At 33.8% G+C, this 26,544-nt stretch overlaps 1 protein-coding gene across 19 annotated transcripts in view; it reads left to right on the plus strand.

The window, feature by feature from the left end:
* The window catches only part of NRXN3 (neurexin 3), a 1,274,597-nt gene that overhangs the window by 74,094 nt on the left and 1,173,959 nt on the right, over window positions 1–26,544 (plus strand). For all 19 annotated transcript variants that reach the window (XR_015741112.1, XR_015741113.1, XM_087922067.1 and 16 more), the window contains exons 3-4: window positions 3,339–3,356; window positions 15,602–15,631. Coding sequence is in view for 17 of the 19 variants with exons in the window: in XM_087922067.1 (XP_087778193.1) it covers window positions 3,339–3,356; window positions 15,602–15,631 (48 nt within the window). In the remaining 2 variants the exon portion in view is untranslated. The remainder of the gene's footprint in view (window positions 1–3,338; window positions 3,357–15,601; window positions 15,632–26,544) is intronic.

Below are 26,544 nucleotides of genomic sequence, written 5' to 3' on the forward strand. Positions count from 1 at the left end.
TTATACATTCCCATTTGTGCTAGGAGGACTGATGCCCAACATAGCTTGTCCTGCGGTTATGCCCTGTCCTGCATAACTGTTTGTTTGTACCTGCTGAACAAAAGCCTTCCATCTTTCTTTCTTTCTGAATGACAGTGAATCACTATTCATCATTGACAAAATTCACTTGAAATATTTAAAATTAAATGCTGCAGACATTTCATACCACAGGTGTGACAGCGATCTGAGCTACAAATGTCTTCCTTTTCATCTCCACTGAACTTCACTGTTTCCCTTTCAATTTTACCCAAGTGGCTTGTACTGTACCTGACAAAGGCAGTCACCCTGCTGATCCTTATTTCAGTTCTGCTATTAGCCTCAAAGAGCAAAAGCAAACAACCTTGGCTTGCAACTCTGAACTCCACAAAGCCTTGGTGAATGGGCTCTTGTGTCTAGGACAAAAAAAAATTAGGCATTTTGTTGTCAAGAGACTTCTTATGCTGTTTTTAAAAAGCACTAAGCTAGATAAAGAGGATAGCCTTTTCTTTGAAGAAATGCATGTGAACCCTTGCATTTGAATACATTTTAACTTGTGTTGGTTTTTGCATCACAGAAGAGAAATTGGGTGGGCTGATGTCAAAGTTAGCTTGTGCGTAAATACCTTTGGGTTTTAAGGAGCTAAGTATACTTAAGAGAGCTTCTTGACACAAGCTTGCAAAGAAAAGCAGCCTTATCAGGAGAAGGTTTGGAGTGGAGAAATAAAGGGAGGTTGAGCTCACTCCCATTTTCTTTTTGTAAAGATCTAGTTGGCAGATTAGCAGTGGTTCTAGAAAGAGGAGAGTACTTTTCCTCTACCACAGCTACTGCATGTTGCAAACAGAATCTTTTTAAAATTAACTGACTGTAAAGTAAAAGTCCACAGCTAGTGACACTATTCTCTCTAACATTCTTGCTCCATAATAAAATTATTGGTTCAAAGACATCATTTGTTTACAGACTACTTGCATTGTTCGAATTTAGCTTTATTACTATTTTTAGTTAAAAGACTGCTGGGGGGGGCGGCGGTCAGGGTTTTAAAATAGTGGTCTTTTAACTGATTCAAAATTGCATTAATCTCCTTATACCAGTAGATTCTGTTAGACACAACTATTTTGAATTAAATAATACACAAAGCTCATATGTAATTCCAGAAATCATCTTGAATAAATTTCATTTAATACACTGCTTTTTACTAGCCAGAAATTTAATTTTGGATGAAGGAGGAAAAATGGGCAGCAAAGAGAGAGTGATTTTATAACATATTATAGATGGGGCTGTGTTAAATGTTTGGACATGGCCAGGATTTTCCATATTTAGGGGTCTTATCAGTTTTTCCTTTGCTTAAACTGTGTTCAGTTGCTCAGTTGTGTCAGACAATTGGGTTGCTAAAATTTAGTGACATGGAGGCTTTGAACATCACAAAAAAGAGTTTGGGGAGTTGCAAATTCCATACAAAAAGTACTTGAACTTCAAGATCATTTTTGTTTTAAAGCTGTGGCTTTCTAAAACTCAAAGTCAAGTAAATATAGAGAACAATACAGGTTAACTGAAAAATGGTATAGCAGCCACCCTTAACGAATTAGTTTCTGAAGATCTAATATTGTTTACCAAAACTTCTCTCCTTAATATGAACAGCTCTGGTTTTTGTTATTTTTGTACATTTTTTAGAAATAAGACTACCATGTATAAAGTTGTGTAAGCACATCTAAAATTGCACCATTAGTGTACAGTACTGTACTGTAAAAGTATAGTAACATATTTTATACAAGCAACATTGCAAACATACCTAATATTAGAGACAAAACTGCAAGCTGTTGCGTTCTTTACTACCTAAGCAGATGTATCTGAATTTGCCATCTGGGCAGTAGGAAAAAAAGTTTAAAATAGAAACCACAAACAATGTGACAAAGAAAGGAAAGTGTATTATTTAAGCAGAAATAGCTCCTTATAGCCATTTGTATGTTCTTTCCTATGCAGCAAATAAACACTTGAGAGGGGATTCAGATTGAGAACATGATAAGAATTAAATCTTATATCTTAGCATTACCCAGATCAAATCTCCTTACCTCCAGGAATTGCATTTAAAAAAAAGAAGAAAAGAAAAAGAAAAATGATTATTGATTTTCTTGGACAATGAGGTCTAAAACTGGATTCCTGAACAGAGCATTCACAGTATCCTCCAGAAGATGATCTAGTAAACTAATCTACCAAGCCCCTTTTCAAATAAAATAGTTGAGAGGACCTCTCCAAGAATCAACTAATTCTGTTGAAAGTTCACTATTGTCAGTCTTGTATGATCATTATGGGTAATTCAGTGAAGTTTATGGATGGTATTCATAACTCACAGAAAGTGTGTTCATATTATGGAACTGCTAGGTTTTTTTTAATGGTGTTAACTTTTAATAAAAAATATGGCATGCTCTATTGTAATCAAAGAGATTAGATGAATGAGTAGTTGGTTGAGTTTGTAAGATTACTGTGTTTCTGCTTTTTCAGAAATTATTTGACAATTCAGGGAGTAAAAATAAAGGATGTACACATGCAATAAAATTGATTTAGGATTCAGATAATAGGAAATAATGGAATTTCTTCACCTTGGTTTGCTTACTTGTTGTTTCTATTAAATGAAATGCTATGATAGAAAGATGTGGTCCTTAATGCAAAACATGTGTTTTTCCATTTAATAACAGGAAAGGGAGTACTCAGAAAATTTCAGTAAAATTTCTGCAATGTCCACAATGAAGGATGGTCACAGGAACCTGGGCATAAAGAACTACAATCGTTTTAGTTTTGTTTTCTTTTGTTTGCTAGACCTCAGGATCTGGAAAACCAATAATTGGTCATAAATTCACATAAAGCTTTCAGAAGGGGAAACAATTTGCCTTTTTCTCCAATATTACTTATATGTTGTTGAATTTATGAAAATAGAACTGTTATGCTGTGAGGACAATCTTTTTCTCCTTTTTAAAATCTATTTGTGAAATAAATACCACAGAATATTCTAACCAATATTCTTGCAGGTCTCTGTGTTGGATCTATCTGATTCTGGAATTTCTTTCTCTCTCCAGACAGATATGACATCTGATTAATTTCTACATGCACAGGGAGAAGGGATCCAAGCCCTTTTCCCTTGCATGATGGGCAGATGGCTGAGGATGGATTATTTTTAAAAAACAAATTTCTGGTTTTGCATGTAATTCATTTCCATGCAAAGAAGCTAAGCTGCTGGTGTGGATGCATGTGGGTTTCTAATATGTTTTCTCTTTCTCTCTTTCTTTTCTTCCTCCCTTTTCCTGCTTCCTATGAAAATGCTTCATCAGATGCCAGTCATGTTCCAGGTGAGTATTTGGATTGCCAGAGTGTGGGAAGCTGCCTTCTAAGGATGGGAACGAGAATGAAGAAAAATTTCAGTTTTGAAATCTAGAACACATATTTCAGCGTGTCAGGCGTTGTCATCAGCTGTACTAGATAAACACATTATGGTATACATAAATGAGTAGTAGTCATTTTCTTGGAAAGCACACAATAACGTGACAAAATACTCTGAACAGCAACTGCAATACAAATTAAGAATAATATGGATTCACTGTCACTTTTCTAATCCATGTCAAATGAAATGTTGCTCTTAAAGTCAACACTTGGTGTTTTGCTATTACCACATAGAAAATGTTCAAGAACTTCATGAAATGTAAACCAACAAAAGAAGTAATACATTGAAATGTCAAAATGTAATAATTAGTGCCCAGAAATTGGTCATGGTGCAATATACTGAATGAAGACAGGCTAAATCAGGGGTCTCCAACCTTGGCAACTTTAAGCCTGGAGGACTTCAACTCCCAGAATTTTCACCTCCCCAGAATGCTGGCTGGGGAATTCTGGGAGTTGAAGTCCTCTGGGCTTAAAGTTGCCAAGGTTGGAGACCCCTGGGCTAAACAAACCTAATTCATTTCTTTACTTCAAGGTAATATTCATCCAAAATGAACACTGACTACCGATTTCTGTGCTTATTCCACTGTTCTATTCTACTGTGCAACCCTAATTTCAAGACTTTGATTTATCTTTCATTGAAATCAGCAGACCTATTGTTCAATGACAGCCAGTTTACTCTGTTTTTCCTGTGAAACAGGAAGCTTTATCATGCAACAGACAGGAAATAGAAATAGGGATTCAAAATTAGATGTTTTACACAGTATAGGTTTAGCTCACATTTTTTAAAAGAATGGAAATTGGCCCCAGTGTTCAGCACAGAATGATAGATTAATGGTTTCTTCTTCTATCAAACAGTTTGAGTTGAATGTATAATTTTAGTTCTCAACTAGGCTTCAACTGCTTTAGATCATTTTGTAATATACAAATTGAATAAAGAAACTCTCTTTTTTTGCTATTTAAAATTACAGCTCCATTTTAAGAGATGTTAAGGGCCAGAAATTTGGGAAGAAAAGGATGAAGAATTCTGATCAGGTCCAATAAGAGTAAAACTAAAGGAACCTAAAAGGACAAGCTGTTTATAATATGAGCCTGAGCATAGTGCTGGAGCTCTATTCAGACAGTAAGAACTGGAGAGTTTTGTTCAGGACCCTGGACAGATACTAGCACACTTTTTGCCAAACTCCTGATAACCTTATATTTCATTCTGCATCTTTGGGGTCCTTGGTGCTCTCCTGAGTTGGTTGTTTTCTTGCAGACATTTCATTTGATGTTACCAGGTAACATCATCAGAACTAGAAGGACCCCACAATTCAACCAATATTCTATTGGTATTATCTTTCTCACATCTTGCCTCTGTGCTGGAGAAAGGAGATTACAATTACCGGAGATAATTGTTTACCCTGCATGTAATGTTCTATCACATTTCAATTCTATCCATTGTTCATCTAATTATCAATAGTATTAGTACCATGTGAATCTGTTAGTAGCAAAGAGCTAGTTTGATGTAATGGTTAAGCTGATAGGTGATGTAACACAAGGAGATACTGCTCAACCATCACATTGGCTCTCTCCACAATTCCATTGGTACTGGGATGGAAGGCAGAGCTGAGGCCTTGTGAGGAACCGATCACCCAAACAATACCCCCACCCCCAGAAACCAGGAAATTGTGATTGCTGATTTTGCCTTTGGATTGAAAGTCAGCTGGGTGACTTTAGGCCAGTCATACTCTGTCAGTATAACCCATCTCAGAGTTGTTACTGTGGGGAAAATAAGGAGAGGAAGAAGTATTATGTATGTTCACTGCCTAGAGTTACTTATCAGTAATAAAGGTGAGATCAATGTTTAATCAATAAATAAGTATAGATAAATAAGGACCTTTACTTTTTTGTTGGAAATAGCCCAGGGATCATGATCTATCACTGTTGACTTTATGATAGTCTGATGTGAAAGATCCTGCTTCATGGGCAATGTTATGTTTTACATCCAGGGTCTGTATAAGTTGGGACAGTAGTTGTCCTGATTCTACCGGCCCATCTTAATTGTAACAGTCCATCACTTCTGGCATACCTTGATCATGACAGAAGCAGGTTTAGTTTAGTTTACTTTATTGTCATTGCATCTTGTACAATGAATTCAAACACCATCTTCAGTGCACATCATGATCATGAAAATAAACACAAACACACATCCTTCACACTCCACACATTGAATTGAAAACCCTGACACCACACCAACACTGCACTATACAGTAGAATTCAACAGAGCTACTGCCCTGGGATAGAAGCTGTTTTTCAGCCTATTTGTCCTTGTTTTTATTATTCTGTATTGTCTGCTAAATGGTAATAGTTCAAAAAAAGGGTGCCCAGGATGAGATGGATCTTTAAGAATGTTTTGAACTTTTTTAAGGCAGCGGGAGCTATAAATCTTCTGTCATTCTGATCATGACAGAAGCAGGTCAAGAAACTTTTAGTGAGAAAAGAATTATTTATTGACTGATTTATTTAGACCATCTTATCTTGTCTTCGACTTCAGATTCCCAGATGAGTTTATAAAGAACAGGAAAAAGTAAGTTCTTGCCCCAAGGTTAGCTTTCTAAATAATGCAACCAAAATTAAGCTGGGAAATAAAAACAGGTGAACACAGGTGAACACTTTGTTGTAATGTTCAGCATCAATAGGAAATAATTTTGTAGGCCATACAGATGGTATTGATACAAGCTGGAAGAGCTGCTGCTTTTCCATCTGGAGACCACAGCATGGAGGTTAATGAAAGAACGACTATCAACTGGATAGTGTAGAATGCCTACCTGGTGTTATTCTTTTTCTGGTAGACATCATATATAAAAAAAATTAGAAGTGTCTTTGTCTTATGCCTAGTTGTATTTCTACAAAAACTCCCACTTTATTATCCTCTTATCTTTTTCAGAACAAAATTATCTAATATGGATACTATCTTTTACATACTTGCAACAATCTATTTGTTATATTAACTGGTCCTTGAATTAAGAATTACATAGCAGGCCCTTGTCTATATAATATCAATTAGAGAAATAAATTACATACTTTCTCTTTCTGTCTTAACAATGCCTAAATTTTGGACTTTCCATACAAGACAGATTCTACATGCTTTTCTTTTTTCTTTCATTTTCTTTATTTTCATTTCTTCATGCTCCTTCTCTCTGCTTTGGGAACTCAAGGACCTTTCAAATTCAACCTCTGTAGTCATTTTGCTTAATCAAATCAAAATTATATTTATCTTCCTTTTTCTTATGTTCTTAGGCAATTAGCAATAAGCAATCCTTCACATACCTATATTCTTTATGAACAGGAAATAAGGAAATAGCTATTGACAGAAGACATGATACAATGCAACATGGCATAAATCTAAAAGAAATTCTATTACCTATGACATCTATTTTATCACTGTCTTTATATTGATGCATGATGCATTTGATGAAGTAGACTTTATTCCATGAACACATACCTAATACATAGTCTTTACGATGCTAAAAAACTCTTATTTTTATATAAACATATTTAACTTCACTGGTTAATTTCATATATAAAAATCATAATTTGATTCAAAACTAGCAGTAGTAGATTCAAAACTATCAATGCAGTAACAACGATCTGATAGTAGAATCCAGCTGCAAGGCCCACATTGAGTTTTTGATAGCGAGCGGTATATAGAGTCTAATAACTAAATAAATTAGCTTCATTGATTAACTAATCAAGTAGACAGGCCAAAACTATTGTTCAATATTACAAGCTCCTCATGAAAGATCTAACATTGGTTGTAGCCAAATGGGTATCCCCAGGGTTTTTGTAATCCAGGGCTGCCAAAATTGTGTGAAATGAAACTTGATTGGAGTGAATTCCTCATTTTCATGCCAGTCATTTTAATTTTTTGGACTGATATTTCTGTTACCACGGAGCCTAAAAGAGGGCTGGTATCCCTCTTCTTTTAATAATCTGCTTGAGACTTTAATTAATTCATTTTGGATACTCAACTATGCTTTAGGTAATGATGCAATTCAATATTACTAGTATTAGGGCTCAGTACATTTTTTATAAAATGACTTAAATTTTACTATCATGGTCAGATCTCTAGTTATCTTTTTCACAATGACTCATGTTTAAATCAGACTTGGTATCCTCCAGATCTGTTCAATTTGCAATCCACTGAATTCCAGCTGATGTGAAAGGTACCCATTTTTAAAAGTTGGCATACAAATTTGAAATGAATTGTTGCTAGGTTTTTTAAAAATCTAGGATCCTGAATGAAATGAAATATTGAATACTTATTTTTTTATTTTATATTGCTATTATGAAGAACCTCTGTATAGGTGTTATTTTTTGCTTCCTCTAGACTATTTTGGCTGATAAAATTTGGTGCCTGAACGTTGGTGCCTGGTAAATGCATCCAAGAAAAGAGAGCCAAAGAACATAGATTAAATTACTTCAGTGTGGTTCTCAATAACCATATCATGAAAAAGTGCTACAAATTGCTCATCAGATTCTACTATGAAAATGGATTGTATTCCAATTTCCACTACAATGAGATATTCTTTGGGGGAATGTTAAGATTTGAGAAGAAGTCATCTGGCAACTAGGTGAAGATGATAAAACCTGAAAGTGGATCATTTAATAAAAAAAAGAGGCCTAAGATACCACAGCTTCTTGAAAATTTGAAGAAAAATTAGGAGAGGGTACTATAAGGGAAACAAAACTCGGTAATGATTAGCCCCATTTCTGGGCAGGGAATTTCAAAATCCTTGCTCATTTATATAAGGAATCACTGAAAATAGCTGTGAAAAATACTTCAATTTGCCCTGATTCTATTTTCCAATTCAGTGGGACCATTCACAGAAGATCTGACCACCAGATCCAAATTGCCTTTCAAATTATCACTTTCTTATGGTGAAGGATACCAGTTGTGAAAAACGAATGTACAGATTGTGAAAAACTAATGTACAGTGAGGATTGGGGGAATTCCTCCATTAACATTTCTGGAATGCATGAAAGTTTCACAGGAGTGATTCTTGGTGAAGCTGCCTATAAACATTGTATATTCTAGAATGGTGTTTTTCAAACTTGGCAACTTTAAGATGAGTGGATTTCAACTCCCAGATTTCTCCAGCCAGTATGGAAATTCTGGGAGCTGATTCTGCACACCTCAAAATTGCGAAGTTTGAAAAGTACTGTTCTAGGATGTTCATCCTACACAAAACCAACCAGTTACTTCTTGATGTCACAGTCATATCAGAACACACATTCATATTTTTGTACATATATTTGTCTGTTTTTTTTTCTCAAGTTTGATCACGTTGCAACCACAAGAGCAGTTGTATTAAAGTAGAACTGCAGTTCAAGTGTGATGATAGAAAACTGAAACGGTAGAACATTTATTGTTCTAAAGTAAAGGGCAGCTAATATAAAATCCCTGTCTAATATAGTAAATGCAAACATATTTGAAATATTTGTCTCTAGAACCAGCACTGCACGTACAGCACTTGTTGTGTTGGTCTTCTTATCACCATAAATCTATTTTCACTTTTAATAATCATTATTTTGTTTCTCAAAGTATCTTTCAAATTGTCTTAGATCTTAAACGAGGAATAAAATGCATGGCATTTGTATAGCTATTTTCACACTGAACATGTTATCTGACTTAATTTAGATTCACATTATTTAGCTTTATTTAATATATATGCCCCCTCTCTTTTATGAGAACATTGTAAAATACCAATATTTAACTTTTACATCAAATTATATATGTATTATAAATCCTGCTATTCAACAGCAAAGGTTGTTATATAGTGTAACAACCCAAAATCCAAAGCACATACATTTATAGTCAACTTTGGAAGCAAATATATTGTTTGTGTGTATATTGATTTTTACTTTTGCAATCAAAATTCTTAATCAAAATTATATTTAAAAAGTAGGCAAGGCTAATGTCACAAAAAATGAACCCATTCTCAACCTTGGTCGTGGAAAAAAAAAAAGTTGAAATTACTTGGGATAGCTTTCGCAAGTGTTAGTTAAGAAATCTGTTCTGTTTGGAGGATATTAAATATAAAAAGATAGGTATATATTAATCAGCATGATATTATTTTCCCTCTGAAGTTCACAGAGATTTAATTAAAATGTTCTCAATTGGATATGGGAAAAAAACAGAATAACACAACTGTTACCTGTTACAATGTTCAGTTGACTGAGTTTCATGTTTAATGAATAAAAGAGATAATAATAATAATAAATAATAATCTATATAAGTTTTTCTAACGCAACTATTGTTTTAGCAAGTGAACACCATAACTTCTGGAGGCTATATTCTTGTATAGTATGTGCAGAGATAAAGAAACCCAGATTCTTTGAGTGAATTTCTCTCTGCCATGTATTTCCTCATTTTTATCTAGAAGGAAATTCTGTGAAGCTGTTTTGAAAATCTGATTTTATATCTAGTTTCACCTGCCAGGTAATTCAAGTAGCTTTTCTTTATCTCTTCTCCCTTCCATCACTGATTGGACCCAGCTCCATCTCTGAACAGAATCCAGCAGCACAATAGTACTGAAGAAGATCCATTTTTCACTGTGCTTTAGTTATGTTCCATAATTCTTCCCTGCTGTCATTCATAGGTAGAAACAGTAGTCTGTGGAACTAAATAAAACCATACGTCTTCCATCATGCTGACACAGTCTTTTTGTTCTAGCTGACATAAAAAAAGCCCTCCACCCAACATAGCATGGGCTGAATGCAACAAGACAAGGTATAATTAAGAAGAACAAAAAGACTCTATCATCCTTCTTGGCCTCAATCACTTGTCATTTTAAACTGGCTTTTTAATGCACTTCTACTCCTTTATGTTTAGTGGCTTTAATTTCCTACTCTGTAAGTGCTAAAAGCCTGGCCATAATTAACATTGACAAAAAAAAAAAAAAGTTCCAAGGTTTCTATTTTAAGTACCCAATCCACAGAAATGGCCCTTATAAGTCCTTAACATGGCCAGTGTTTCAGTACATTATTTTTTCATATAATTGTCCTCTGAATCTAGTTTTTAAAAGTTCTTTTAAGAGCCTGAGTTCATATAGACCCAAAGGTTGACCCATTAGCGCTTTGCGCAATTAGCAATATGTAATTCTTTACTTTAATATGGAAAGTGGAACTGCATATTTATATTTGAAAAGAGATAACTTTAATTCCTGAGAGTAGTGCTTTGAGGTCTTTCGTGATTAAATCTGGATTTTTTTATAATAACTTTATGAGATTTTCAAACAAGAAAAATAAAAATTAACAGAAACTAATATTTAAGATGAAAGAAAGAAAGAAAGAAAGAAAGAAAGAAAGAAAGAAAAACCTAAAGTGTGGAAAATAAATAAATATAAATTTCCAATTTTCTTTTATGGCAATTATAGATACAAATGTATTTAAACTTTTATTCTGTGGGTACAAAATAATTTTCATTTTTTTTATCATGTACTGTTTTTTCTATCCTCCAAACCCATATATCATAATTTTATTTTTTTTCTGTTTTGAGCAAAAGTCCAAAAGGGGTTTCCTATCGGCATTAAACTTAATTAATGTCTTTTTTCTAACCAAGACTATCAATTTAGCTATATCTGCAAGCTCCATCATTTTCACCATTCTTCCACTGTTGATATCAAATTTTTCCACTGTTGTGCATAGAAAAGTTTGTTTGTTAATCCCCAAAGTCCCAATGGGTTCATTGTAAAAATCATTTACATTAAAGTTGCATGTATCTTAGATCCATTTTTTAAAGCTTTTTTACATGTCTACTAACATGATAAAAAGTCATCTCTCATTCACATTCAGAATTTAATTTGATACATTTTTGACAATTTATATGGTGGCATGTACCAATGATACATAATTTTGTAAAAAAAAAATCTTTTAAAGATTATTACACAATATAAATTTCAACCCTTTCAACTTTATATTCAACAACATCATTGTTCTATTTGTATGTTATAACCAAAAATTTTAGCCCATTTTATCACACATTCTTTTGCTTCTATTTCAAATTTCAGTAAAAGGTATATATTTTAGCCACAACATTTTCATCATTTGTACCTAAACCTCTTTCAATTCAGTGTTACAATGTTCAAAAACAAAAGTCCTTCTATTTCAAGTCTTTCTATAATTGTACATAAGAAAACCATTGACACGTTTTGTCCTTCTAGTATCAAATCTTCTCTTGATTTAATTTTGGATTTTCCCTGAGAATTCTTATATGTCACCATAAGTTAACCACTTGTAATTTCTCTTCTATAATATGTTTCTTTTGATGCAAGCAATAAGTTATTTTTGAACACAATCTGGGTTTATATCTATTCAATGTTCTTGATATGACATGTCTGATAAAATGATTTTTAAAATCTATATTATAGCCTTGTCATAAAAGAACTAAATATTGCCCTTAAATTTCAAATCATTTCCTCTGAACTCCAGTATTTTTTTTCAGCTTTGCCCACTCTTCCATCCAAACAACAAGGTGCAAAGAATAAACTCAAACTACATAAACCCAAACTTTCTCTTTCTTTAGCTTGAAATAAGAGCCATAGTAGCGCAGTGATTAGAATGCAGTATTGCAAGCTGACTCTGCCCTCAGGGCAGGAGTTTGATCCTGACCGGTTCAAGGTTGACTCAGCCTTCCATCCTTCCAAGGTTGATAAAATGAGGTTACAGATTGTTGGGGACAATAGGCCTACACTGTAAATTGCTTAGAGAGGGCTGTAAAGCTCTGTGAAGCAGTATGTAAGTCAATGTGCTATTGTTATCTTGTAATATCTTACACTTGATTTATGTTTTTCCCCTGCCAAATTTATCAAATTTAGATAAGTCTTTCTGCCATTTTTGCCAGTCATTTGGAATATTGTATATAAAGTTGATCATTTCACATTTGCTTTTTTAAAACTTAGAAATGGGTCTCAGAGTACAAAATAACCAAGAATTGTGTCAACTGTGAGTGAGCCATTCATTAAATTATCAGATACTTTCCTTTAAAATGACCAGAAACATTCTTCAGAGAAAGTACTACATTGCTAGTAACAATGTAAAATGATGTAAAAACAATGTTCCCAGGTTGAAGACGAGAGATTTCTTGAGTATTAATTTTTTCCTCCTATAGTGGAAGAGGGAAAGTAGCCAAAAATAGCCTTTAACTAATTTTTTTAAACCAAATCTTCCTGTGCTTATATTATCTTCCATGTGAGTAAGCTGGGAAACTATATAAATTTGTGTAATAAAAAAATAAATATTATAATATTTTTTTCTGAGTTGTCTAGGTAAGGTTAATAGATGGATAGTCTAATATCATATTCTCTATCCAGCTGATGAAAGCCTCTGCAAAGAACAATTTTGAATATAATCAATAAATATGTCATTTTTTGCTGCAAGGTTATTATCAATATCACTTCTGATCAAACATCAGCACTTGTTCTAAAAGCACACAATCACATAGACAAATCCAAAGGAGAAAGCATGCAGTAAACACAGGGGTGTCCTGTGTTTTATTATCAGCATTATGAAATTCTCTTTTCTTGTTGGAAAACAATTGCCTAAATCCTGAAGTATATTAATAATAACTGACAATTGGATGAGCAAAACCTTATATTAAATCACATATTCTTAAATTTATTATCAACATATCTGTTTTGCTTTTTGACCAGTAAACTGCAGACATGAAAAGTACATCATTACAGTTAATCTGAATATTGTAGCAGTCATCTGCCAAATATAATGAGTTAGCTGAATTTATCAGACAAGCTTACAAAAAACCTAGGATTATAATGAGGCCCTATTGGAAATCCTATTTGTAAGACATATTGAATACAGTTCTAATATCAAAAACTGATTAAGTCCCTTGCAGTGCAAACTTCATAAAATGGATACATCATGTATAAAACATAAACTTGTTATATTTTAGATAACATTAAAGAAACATTAAAACATTTAAAATATTAAAATCACAGATCAACTTTTCACGGAATCATGGAATGGAAGGTAATAGTCCAATCTTCTGCTCACTGTTGAAATCCATTATAGTATCATCTTCAAGAGATGAATCATTAACCTGTATTTAAACATACCTCTGTTCCATGGTTGAACAATTCTTACATTAGGTCTGATGTCCAGCTACAAATTGCTTTATTGTAATTTGAATCTATTGTTTCTTGTCTTCTTTGAAAAAAAAAAAACCCTGAGCACTTCCGCCCCGTTTTTACGTGATAGCCATCAAACTCTTAAACACGTTTCCTTGCAATCTTCTCTTCTCTAGACGTAACATACCCAGCATCTCCAACTTCCCTGCACAGGTTTTTTTTCCCCCTTCCAGATCCTTAGCATCTGGATTGTTTTCCTTTGGATATTTTGTGTTCTAAACAACAACCACAGCTGGTAAACATACAACATCATTATCAAACATTAAAAACATCAATTCAATCCCATATATCGCAAACAATGAATGAGCATTTTTCACTGCACAAGACACAAATTAATAATTGATAAGATTTAGACTGCTTTTTTAAAATTCAATCATGTATCCAAATATTCTGACATTGGTTTTTCAGTGCTTTAAATTTATTTTCCTTTCCTTTCCTTTCCTTTCCTTTCCTTTCCTTTCCTTTCCTTTCCTTTCCTTTCCTTTCCTTTCCTTTCCTGTCCTGTCCTGTCCTGTCCTATCCTTTCCTTTCCTTTCCTTTCCTTTCCTTTCCTTTCCTTTCCTTTCCTTTCCTTTCCTTTCTTTTCCTTTCCTTTCCTTTCCTTTCCTTTCAATTGTAGTTTGTTACTATATTTGTTACTATAGTTTCTGATAATTCTATCTACCTCCCTGCCCCCATTATCCAACACACATACAGATAAAATTCTTAATCACAAGAATTAAGAAGTATACATATAATAATAGGTATACATGCCATCAATTAAAGAGTTCTTTTGGATGAATATTTGCTTACTTTGAAAGATTTGGATTTAGGTTTCTAGAAGTAAAAAAGAAAAAGAAAAGATCATTACTAGGGCTGTGCAAATCCTTTGAAAGAGATACTTTGGAACATCCAAAAATCCATAGAAAGCATTTCTCAAATCTTTCACACAGCTATGGTTTTCCCAAAATGTAAGAAACTCCTCCCATGAACATAGAAAACATTTGGTTGCGTTGATGATTTCAAAATGTATTTCCGTATGTTTTAAAGCATTTAGTCAGGAAAATTTGCATTGCTGTTTAAATTACTAATCTAAAGGCTAGTATTGGTTGTGAAATCTGATAGATTAATTTGATGTCCTGACCTGCTATCAAAGTGAATTAAAAATGGTTGAAGAACTACAGTGATGTTTTGAGGTTAATGGTGGATGATGGACTCTTAATAAAGAACATGCACCAGAATGTATAATATTTGCAATGCAATAAGGATGATTGTCTTCAAAACAAAAAAAATAAAAAAATAAGCTGTCCTACTTCCCAGGGCTTGTACTTAATGTAAACAACTAATTATGTGAAGATCAGTCTCACTGACACTGATGGAATGTATAAGGTAGTCGTCGACTTACAACAATTCATTTAGTGAGCATTCAAAGTTACAATGGGCCCTGAAAAAAGTGACTGTTTTTCACACTTACAACCTTTGTAATCGTGTGATCAAAATTCAAATGCTTGTCAACTGACTCATACTTATGACCATTGCTGTGTTTCAAGGTCATGTGATCACCTTTGGCGATCTTTTGACAAAGCAAAGTCAACGGGGAACTCAGATTCTCTTAACAATCGGGTTACTAACTTACCATCTGTGGTGATTCATTTCACAACTGTGGCAAGAAAGGCTGTAAACCGGGACAAAACTCACTTAACATTCACTAAATGAGTAATTTTGGGGTCAATTGTGGTTGTATGTTGAGGACTACCTGTATTTCTTATTTTTTCCTCTGCAGTCCAGACTTTCTCCTGTAATGGAGGAAGCTCTGGGCATGCGCACGTGTGTGTATGTGTACATGCATGCAAGGAATACAACAGACATACATTCATTGATGAAGTATGTGATATTCCCCAAATTACTGAGCTATGTAAAGGTACACATGTCTTCCTGTGTTTTCTTTCTGCTTTATTCCGTCTTATTTACTTTCTTTCTGTTTCTCAAAGGCCTTTCACATCTGATGATGAGCGAACAAGGTAAGTCTTTTCTTTCCTGCCTTCTTCGTCAGCTAATTAAAACTTCAATAAGCAACCCTTTTGGAAAACAATCAAGATGCTATATATCTTCTCCAAACTTTTTGCAGTTGTATCACTCATTTGCCAGACTCTACAGAAAATAATGTTCATAATTTAATGTATTGGAATAAATGAATAAATGAATAACTGAATTTACATGTATACATGTAAAGGCAATATTAGAGGAGAAATGCAAAATTTTCCTTCTCTTGTGTGGATGTGTAACCTTCATGTTTTCAACTCTAGTACAGTGACTTGTTAGTCACTGGCCTTCAAAATTAGTCAGTGATATGTAAGCTCATGATGACAGTTTTCATGGCATGCAACAAGGACCTAGGAGGCAACATTCATGGCGAACAGTCACTCTCCTGTCACTTTGCAACATTAAGTTTTATAGTGTTATACATATATTTTGGTCTGCAGGATTGATCTGCTGAAAGAGCTAATTCTAAAACGGGTCATGCTTATTAAATTTGAGTTGCCTATCATGATGCATTATTTGAAAGTCACAGATATATTGGTGTTATGCTGATCATAAAGAAGTGATACAGTTGCTGGGAGTATTCCACATCAGATTATGAAAGATTTAGATAGACATGTTGCTGGGAGTTAGGTGGCCTAATAATAATTAATAATACAAAATACCAAAACCTGCAAGTAGAAGTAGAATGACTGTGAAAAAATAAAGCAAAGATAGTAATCTCAGAACAACTGGAGCACCATTTGAACATCATCAGCATTGACAAAAATCACCATCAGTCAATTGCAAAAGGCAGTGTTACTTAAAACAGCTTATATCCTGCAATGGTACCTGTGACCAGCAAACAATATCTGCCTACCCCAGGTCCTTGGGAAAGACTCAGTATCTATTTGGGTGTATATGACAAACCCATCTGGCTGACTGTGTGACCAACCATAATAATTGGGCATGTATCTTTATCTCATCAAGCAGCCGGAGAGGAACTAAGGAGCTGGAATCACAACATTAAGATGTATAAATGTATAATGTATAAAATTCAGAATGGAATTCAAGCGTTCCACTTTAGCAACATTGGAATAAATAGAAACAGGCAATTATGGCAGGTTATCCATGTTCTGATAGATCAGTTTGGGAGCTGATAACCCCCTTTACATTGTTATTGTTAGCTCCAGCCAGAGAATGAATGTACCTTTTTTAAAAATGGTGAGTCTGGAAAGAAAAAGACAGAATGAAATTAGAGTGACCCAAATATCTGATTCTTGCATCCTTTGCTATGAGATACATTTGTAGAGTATTCTTCTGTAAGTCAAGTAGTCATTTTAATACTAAGGAATACTATTTGCTGGCCATAGCAAGAAATAAAAACAAGTGAATTCACAGCACAGCTATTTTGGAATATTAATGAATGGTGCTGGCCAGTAGGACATATTGTATACAGGCTGTATTAAGCCAGCAGTTTTTAAACCTGGCTTTGTTAAATGAGCATAGTAGTGTGGTTTTCATGTTAAAGTGGACAGATGTTCTATATTGCTAAGCAAAAGTAACAATGTTATGCATAAGCCAAACTAATTTGTTTTTTTTTTTAGTTGGTAAACAACAAATGTAGTCTGTTCAATTTAAAGGCGATCTTGGGTCCTTAGACTGCCTCTAAACATGTCTGTGTTTCTTCATGTTCCTTATATTTAGTCATATTTAGTCATCTGGCATTTCTTTCATTTCTCTTTCTTAGCCTCATTCTTTTGAACACCTATATTTCTCTTTTCAGCTAATTCATTCCCTAAATTCTTCAAAATTATATAGAGTATGTAACATGCTACTGTGTAAATAACTGTATTTTTAAATACATATTATATACAGTGGGAATATAATATAAAATTCAGTGTGTCTTTATACATCCAGTACAACTATGCAAGCTATTCATCCTACACCATTGTGGGTAGGTGGAAAATATATTTCCACGGAATATTGTTCTCTTTTTCTTTGTTTTAACCTTGTTTTCTTTATGATCAATTTGATGTGTTTTTCTGGATTTTTAACATGCTTCTATAATAAGAGCTTGGCGTTTCTCCATGTACAATTGGAGTTAAAGAGTTTAATATTATATTTTAATCTGCACTGTGTGTAGTTTGTGATTCTACTTTCTTTTTTTGTTTTAATATGTGTGCTTTTGAGTATTGTTTCTTTTGTGCTGTGTTCATTGGTTTATGTTCAAGTGATGTGAGGTGTGATCTAATTTTTTTTGTTTTTTTTTATTATGTCTTTCTTTCTGTTCTTTTCTCTTGCCTTCTCTCTGATGGACACTTCTCCGTACCTGTGCTTATGTGGACTTACAACTTCATACCATATAGGTAGAAGTAAAGGTATAGATAATTTTCCTTTGAAAATAATGTTTCTGGTTATTAACATATATGTAAAATGTTGAGATGTTACTTCTAAATGTGTTTGTAATCTTACAAATGCTTTTATTTTTTAAAAAATAGGACCTTTCTTGCTATTTGTAAGAAATACAGTCTATAATTTATTGATGAACTCCTGCCATATGGCATTTGGCAATGGAAAGAAGAAAAAGAAATTGTAGAACTTTTTGCAGTGAGGAAGAGATATGTATCAGATTCAGCTAAGTCACCAGTGTTTTGAGCACTCTGATATATAATACTTACTATGGAACTTCTCATCTTTATTGTAGCAACAATTAGGCAGACTACAGTAGGCTGTTTACTAGATAATCAGCTTACTCAATAAAAGTGTTAGGCAGACAGCCAGGGTCTGTCTTGTATAATGAACCTATGCAATTGTGCTTAAATAGGCTGTAGGTTAACTGTGAGAGCACCCTGGCTCAAAAGATACTCACTTTATTGGATAACAATGTACAAATCTAAATTGGCTACATATAGTGTATACAAAAAAAGAGATGCAGAACTTACCATAAAATTAAAGTGAGAGGAAAGAAACAGTATAGTGAGATTCAAATAATTGTTCATACCGGGGATGCATGTAAGAATTTATGTTGCATGAATCTAGTGGAAATAGAAGTACTGACTCTGCACAATGCAAACATGTTCTCTTGAATGCCTGTCTCCCTCAAGCACGTTAAGTGAGGTATGAAGGTTTAATTTTCCTTTCAGCAACCTACATACATTATGGTGCCAAAAGTCAAACTATTCAATAAATATTCAAATGAACTTAAATCCAAGGGGACTGTTGATTTTTCAACATTTATTGCCAAATAAGCTGTTTGGAAATGCAATATGTTTTGCCAATACAATATAGGGAATTCTAGGCAGAAATATAAATATAGGTGAATATAAGGTAGAAATCAGAATCTGAACTATGAGAGTTATTCTCTGTTGAGCAGAAAGTATGTGTTGATTCTGTTCCACACAAACATCAAAGAATGCAGATGTTCCACATAAGATTCTGAATACTTTCACAAGGTTCTGTTCTCTTTGTTGAATGCCAGTGTTTCAAGCATGTTCATAAAAAATGGAAATGGCCTCATGCTCAATACAAAAATCTGTTGCTTCAAAGGTAAGTGTGCAAAGATAAATAATTCCTACCCAGGACAGCACATTTATTGGCTCTTCTAAGGCACCTGGACTCATTTGCAACTCTTTTTCAATAATTTTAAATTGTATTGCTTAAATTCTAATGATATGCGGCCAATAATCAATGATTTAGGCTGTTGGATTTCTCTCTCAAGTTGACAAATTATATCAGGTAGGAGAAATTATTAGAAAATACATAGTACAAGGAAAAAATGTTCCCCTTTACTTCCTTCCCTTTTCCTCCTCCTCAGAAGTACTTATTTATATAATTGTAGCAGATATGTAACAGGAACATAGTTAATGATGGCAGAAGCTAAAAAATAAAGGGAAAGAAAGTATGCGTCTTTGTGAAGTTCTAGATCATATAAGTCTCTATAGACCATATAAAAATGATAAACAGCCAAATAGTCAAAGGTTTTTTTTAATTATTTATTTGATTTACATGATTCTGGGCAGCTTACAATGAAATAAAAAAAATACTACAATACAATACAAACAATACAAATAATCAAAACATAAAATACAAGCCCTGGGAGTAATAAAAAGTACCATTAATAAGATGCTAATAGGAAATAGGCTCTGAAGTGGCACTGAAGTGACAGGATTTTTTTGGAGGGGGGGGCGGGGGGGGAGGAATAAATGGAATTTAATAGGCCTTATGTAGATTCTATCTTACCTCCTCCACAATACATGATGGCAAAAATTAGAGCAGAAGTAATAGAGTTCAAATTAGCAGTTGTGTTTGAGTGAATACATAGTCACAATTTGCCATTTAATTTATTACCCGGATAGCCTTTAGTTAAAGAAACAATAATTGACCTTCCTGTTATATTTCAGTATAGATATCTCCATTCCTAGAGTATTTTATGTCTGTTTTAATGATCATTCTTATCTTTGGCTGCCTGTTATCTTCGGTTTCCTTTTGCACCTTGTAGTCTGTTTCTGGCTCCATTTGGAGGCTTATGTACAGTAAACTATGGGCATGTTTAAATATAAACAGAGCTATTGTTCCCTTGAGGAAATAATATTGATTTCTCTTTGAGCAGGTAGCATTTAATAGTAGAAGACAAGAAGCCTCCGTGGAAAACTAGCATGGCATAATGGGAAGTTCCCAATTCACAAATGCACTAGGAAGTCTACATTATTTTAGTCTTAACCTAGGATAGTAAATAAAAGCATAAAAATAATGTTGCTATTGAGTAGAGGACAGTATCCTTCAGGTCCTTTCACCTCAGTTGGGAATGCTTGATATTCCATATACAGTATGTAGGATATGAGATAGGCCAGTATTATTCATCCTTGATCTCTTGAAGATGCCAGTACTTCAACCCCCAGAATTCTCCAGCCAGCATGGGAGTTGAAGCCCAGGCATCTTCATGTGGCCAAGGATGAGAAACACTGAGAGAGGTGACTCAAAGGCAGACCTTTTCCATAGTGGCCCTTACTCCTTGGAGCAGCTTCTCCTGCTTTGATGAAAGACTCTGAAAATATTGAGGAGGGAACAAGACCATCACTGAAGGAAGCAGGGTAGTTACAGAAAAGATTCCTGATTCCGGGGCACAGGAAAAAATATAAAAGAGACTTAAAGTAACCCTGGCTTAATTATTCTAGATATAAGTTGAGTAGTGCTTTGACAGTTCAAGATTCTGTTACATTATCCTACTGACAATAAAGTTCTTTCTAGAAATCCAAGTGCTTCTTGTTTCCTACGTTTGCCTGCTTGACACCTCCAGAAGACCAATTTGTATCTGTAATTATGTATATAAGGGTGTTAAAATAATATCTTGCACATTTTTGAAAGTCTGGATTAATTTTTGCCAAATCCTATCTTACTTTGTATTATTGCATTGTTTTATTGTTATTATTGTAATTATTATTTTATGGATTTATAATTGTAAATTTTAGGTTTTATGGATTACTTACTTGTAAATCATTGTGAGTCATTTAGAATCAGTGGTTTGCTTAATTAATTCGTTAAATTATATCTTGTCATGACCTGGAAGTGGTTTGCCTTTCCATGCTTGCTCAAGAATTTCTAAACCCCACTCATCCTACATAGTTTCTTATATAGATCAAAGTTGACTAGGTAGTGCCCTCTAGTTGAGATCTAAATAAATAGAAAATTAATTTAAATTTTGTCAGATTATTTTTTCATCCAGTTCTCTGTTGTCTACTTTCACTTTTATCTATTCAAGCACTTCTTTGTCTCATAATGGAAGAGCAGATCATAATAAGTAGATCTTCCAAGATTGTAAAATATCTGCATGTACAACATGTCTTACTAGCAAGTTATGGTGAGATCATTACTGTGGCTGTTTTTAGTATACCAATATATTAGTCATTAAACATTACAAAGTGTTATGTAAATAAGAATTAATTGCTTTTATTTATATGGAATTCTAAGATATTCAGAACTTATGGAAATTTTTCAAGGCTGAATTGCAAATCAAGTGATCTTATTGATTTTACTCAAAGCTAAGCATACCTATGTTTATCTGGGTTATATTCTTTCAAGCCAGTGCTGCAGACATTACTGTAACACGATATGCAGGTATTCACATTATTGAATGCAAAATGCTTGTGCAAAATCTTAAGCTCACAACTACCTAGGGTAACATAAATAAAAGAGTCCATTTTCCATCCTTCATGTGTTACTATGATCCTAATTTGCTTAGGACAAAAACCAACATTCCAGATCAAGTTGTCACAAGAAGAAATGATTTAGTGGTTTGTCTTTTAAAGAAAGAAGAAAGAACATTTACTAGCATGCTTTGTTTTGTGGTTTATTAAGCCATTTGAAAATTGTCATTTTAAAATGATAAATTAAATCATTTTAATTTATTGTAAAATGAAATACTATTATTTTTTCATTTATGAATACACATACACACACAGTATTTATGTGCATTTAACTTTTCCATTTTTCTTTGCTGATGGTAGCACATTCGTCAAATCCTTTGAGGAATATAAACAGAAGATCTGAATATCTATTTGTCTTTGCAGTTTGTAGGTTGCTTCATCTTTTATCAGGTATGATAGTGTAGATGGATACAACTACAATTATGGGATAGAATGCAGCTAACAGTATATATTACACAGATTCATTCATTAAGAAACTTAGGAGGAAATCCAGGCACAAGATAAATTGCTACTGTATGAAGAAGAGAAATAATGAAAGAATTTGGGCCAAGAGTCTATTCAGATAATTAGCATGGTGTTGGAACAGATATGACTGTTTGACCAGACCTGTACCGAGAAGGGAGTGGAAAAGCAAGAAACCTCTCTGAGAATGAAGCCAAGGACCCAGGAAGTGTTAGCAAGATCTGAAATGAAGATCTATGGATCTCTTTGGCTGGTGGAAAATATAGCATTTGGAAAGTCAGATATCAGTGAGGATATCTGATGCCCACATTCATGAGCTACATATGGACATTCCATAAGTCGATGCCTACATGTATATTCAGGTACATTATTCTCATGTAAGATTGCCTCCTTTTACTAATCTATAATATTTCTGCCAGGTAAAACGGAGTAATCTCTTAGGCTTTACATTTAATGTTATGTACTAAACCACTAACCCATTGCCCCTCTGGCCATGAAAATACAATAAATATTTATTCAGTCTATGACTAGCACAATTTAAAAGAACAAAAAAGAGTAAAACAAATAAATGCAATAATATACTAACAACTAGCAAAATAAATCATATAGCATAACATTCATTCTTCTATTACTATGTTAATACAGCTGTTACCCATGTGATATAAACCTAAAACTTAAAAAAGTCTAAAATAAAAACTGTATATCTCCTAACAATATATTAGTTAACATAATATTTAGAACAAAGCAGAGGTGGTATTCAGCAGGTTCTGACCAGTTCTGGAGAACAGGTAGCAGAAATTTTGAGTAGTTCAGAGAACCGGCAAATACCATCTCTGACCAGAGATTTTACAGTATCCTTCCCCTGCCATGCCCAGCAGGCCACGCCTACAGAACTGGTAGTAAAAAAAAATGAATCCCACCACTGGAACAAAGGTAATTACATTTTTAACCAATTGTATTTTGCTTTCAGTACAGCAACATAAAATTTAGCTACTGCACATGCCCATGCAAATACAGTTGCACACTCTTAAATGTTGGGAGAAAAAAGAGATTCTATATCCATCTGTTCTGTTAATTTTGGGATTTTAATATGCTTAGGGTTTTTTTCCATAAGGTTAGGTGGATATGCAAAATGCCTTTTAGTGCCACTAATATCTTTCAACTTTCCTAAACTAGTTTCCCTTGCTAATTTTATGTTCCGGTCTGTTGTGTATATCACTTTTTCTTTAGCCTTAGTCTATTTTCTTGTTGCTTTAACATTAGCTTAACCAGAGCTCATTGAGTGTTTCTTAAGTCCTGCTGAAAGTCAGGTGGACTACACATGTAATAAATGATTAAATAAATAAATAAATTCCTTTTCCTTATCTTAAGCTTAACTGGGGTATCCTTTCCACCTGCAGTTCTTCTATACTGTAATTGCAAGAGTTTCTGATTTGTCTTCTGTTTGTCAGGTAGAGCCATGTGGTCAATAATACAGCCCTCCTAATATCACAGTATTTCCTTTGGCCTGTTTTGCTCACATATTGACAACTTATTTTGTCTCTAGATCCACTCCAAATCACAGTTACCACTGCTATCATATGTTAGAAGGTGGAAAAAGAGGCAGAAACCTTTTTGCACACATACACACTGTTTTCCTCTAAATTAAAATGAACCTTATTTGTTATAGTACTTATAGGTAAATAATTTGTGATTATTCTTAATGTATTCCTGAACAGATGATACAGCTTTTCCATATGGAGGGTTTTACAGTTGTTTTCACTGAGTCGTCCTCACCATCCCTAATTCACAAGGTGTTCCTTATTACTTTAATATGATTACCCTATTAAAAAGCTGCAGAAAAAAAAGGAAAAGAATTATTTTTTGAGCTTCTTGAAATTCCAGCATTTTTCTCAAGCTCTCCTCAACATCTATAAGTTCCAAATGCTCGATCTTTTCCACCAGCCAATCTACTCTTCAGCCTTCTCTTTCATATCCCGGCTGCTCCTGATGGGACTTCAAACTGCCATTTTGTTTGTCCTGGTATGCCTGGGTTTATACAGCATCCCCCAGATCACACAACACAAAAACAACACAGCACTATCAAAAATCACCAACCTCTGCCATCTCCTAATACTTCTTTTAGTTTAAATTTTCTGCAGTATAATGTGTGAAAGAGCACTTATGGATCCTTGGGTCATAACCCAATCTTACATTACATGCATATTTTTTTCTGAAAAAAAGAAATGAAATATGCTCAGTTGCCTTTGACCTATAGAAAAAAGTGTAAATTTGTTAGATATGCCTTTTTATAAATTTGCAAGTACAATGCCATTAAAAGGTACAAGGAGAACAGAAAGCTATAGCATTATGTTCAAGTCCATGACAGACAGACAGACACAGATCACTTGGAAGGAGTATGTTGAGCTATTTAAGCAAATAAATAATGCTGAACAAAAGGTGGCTAGGATAAATTCACTTATCTCTTTTTACATGCTTAGTGTGATCTAAATAAATATCTGTATCCCTTTCTATCCATACCACTGGGATTTAAAAGTCTTGTGAATATGATTAGCTTTGTAGCCAAGAGTTTACATAAATATTTAAGCAAACCATCAGGAACCAATAATTAAAAGAATGTGCTGCAATAGGGTCTAATTACAAAAGAAATGGTTTTGTTACATCTGCAATACCAACTTCAACTAAAATGGTTGAGTTGTTGATCTGTAATTTCCATTGAGTATTACAACTTTTATTTACTTGAAACTCTATTTTGAAGTGTTTCTAAAAGATAAAAACATCTTGCTTTGCTATCATTGAAATGCAAAAAATGAGGGTTGTGAAGGAGGTTTGTTAAAAAAATGGCACATAAATGGCATCTTATACCCCAAAGACTATGAAACATTTATCCTGCAGTAAGCGCTGGTTATTAGAAAACTGGTTAGTTTCCTATGTGTGTCTATGTATGTAAAAGTTAGTTGAATGTGCTCAGTCTTCAATCTGAAGTTGAACTGATACTCCATATCCATGCGTGGATTGAAATGCAGCTGTCCTTTAGATTTTGCTGTGATGAAGTTTTCAGTCTGAATAACAGTGTTATTTAAAAATAAGCAATTAACATAGAAAAGAGGGGAAATTGACTTGTGAATGAACATTTCTTATGAGAAATCATCATGGATTAGAAGCCATGTGATCTTTTCTCCTGTACTAGATAAAATGTCAACTCAAAGCTGTGCTTCATATATGGGAAAGAATGTGTGGGAGAATTGATCTTTCATCCTTCTATATCTGGGTTGATGACAGCCTGAGAAAGATGGATGATGCTACTATGGGGAAATGTAGGCTTTGTTTTTTTTGTTTTTTAAAGGCAATAATGAAGTCAGTCTTGTATAAAAGGCAGCAAGAAAATTTTATAGATCAGGAGCAGAGGTGGTATTCAGCAGGTTCTGACCAGTTCTGGAGAACCGGTAGTGGAAATTTTGAGAAGTTTGGAGAACCGGCAAATACCAGCTCTGACTGGAGATTTTACAGTATCCTTCCCCTTCCACACCCACCAAGCCACTGAAGAACCACTGATCAGGAGGTTGAATGAATATAGGACTGGCAATATAGGATGGGCAATGTTCATAGTTTGACTTCAGACAAAGAATATTCTGAAATATAGGTATACATATACATACATACATACATACATACATACATACATGAATAGCTTGGTTAATATTCTTATCCAGATCAAAGGAAGTTATTCATTGTAGCTGTAATATGTACTGAATATTTCTACAACTATAAAACCCTGTTTGTTCCCATAATCTGATTGGTCATCAAAATACTGCTGGCCTGTCTGGTAGCTAAGTTGGGTGATTTCCTAATAATGCCTGTATTTATCTTGCTGTCATATTCATATGAAGCTATAGGGAGCTATAATAGAATTTAGCTGATAGTTAAATTGTTTCTAGATTGTAGAACCGAGTCTCAGATGTGTGCTTTCCACTTTAGTCAATCCAGCAGCTATTTCTCATTGGTTCAAGGGTGTGGATGAATGTCTTACTTTGCATTATATGACTGGTTTTCTGAGATTTTTCCAACTTTCTTTCTTTTCTTTTTATTCTAGAAAAAACATTTATTTAACATACATTTAAAACAGACAAATCAACATATATATATACACACATATATACATTTTACAGTGAATATTGAGCAATGGTTAATTTTTTTTCTTTATCTTTATCATGGACATGATCTGCCTTGTTACAATAACTCCTTCA

Source organism: Pseudonaja textilis, chromosome 1 (genome assembly GCF_049901715.1).
Source record: "Pseudonaja textilis isolate UNSWEBS1 chromosome 1, rPseTex1.2, whole genome shotgun sequence".
Taxonomy (NCBI): Eukaryota; Metazoa; Chordata; class Lepidosauria; order Squamata; family Elapidae; genus Pseudonaja; species Pseudonaja textilis.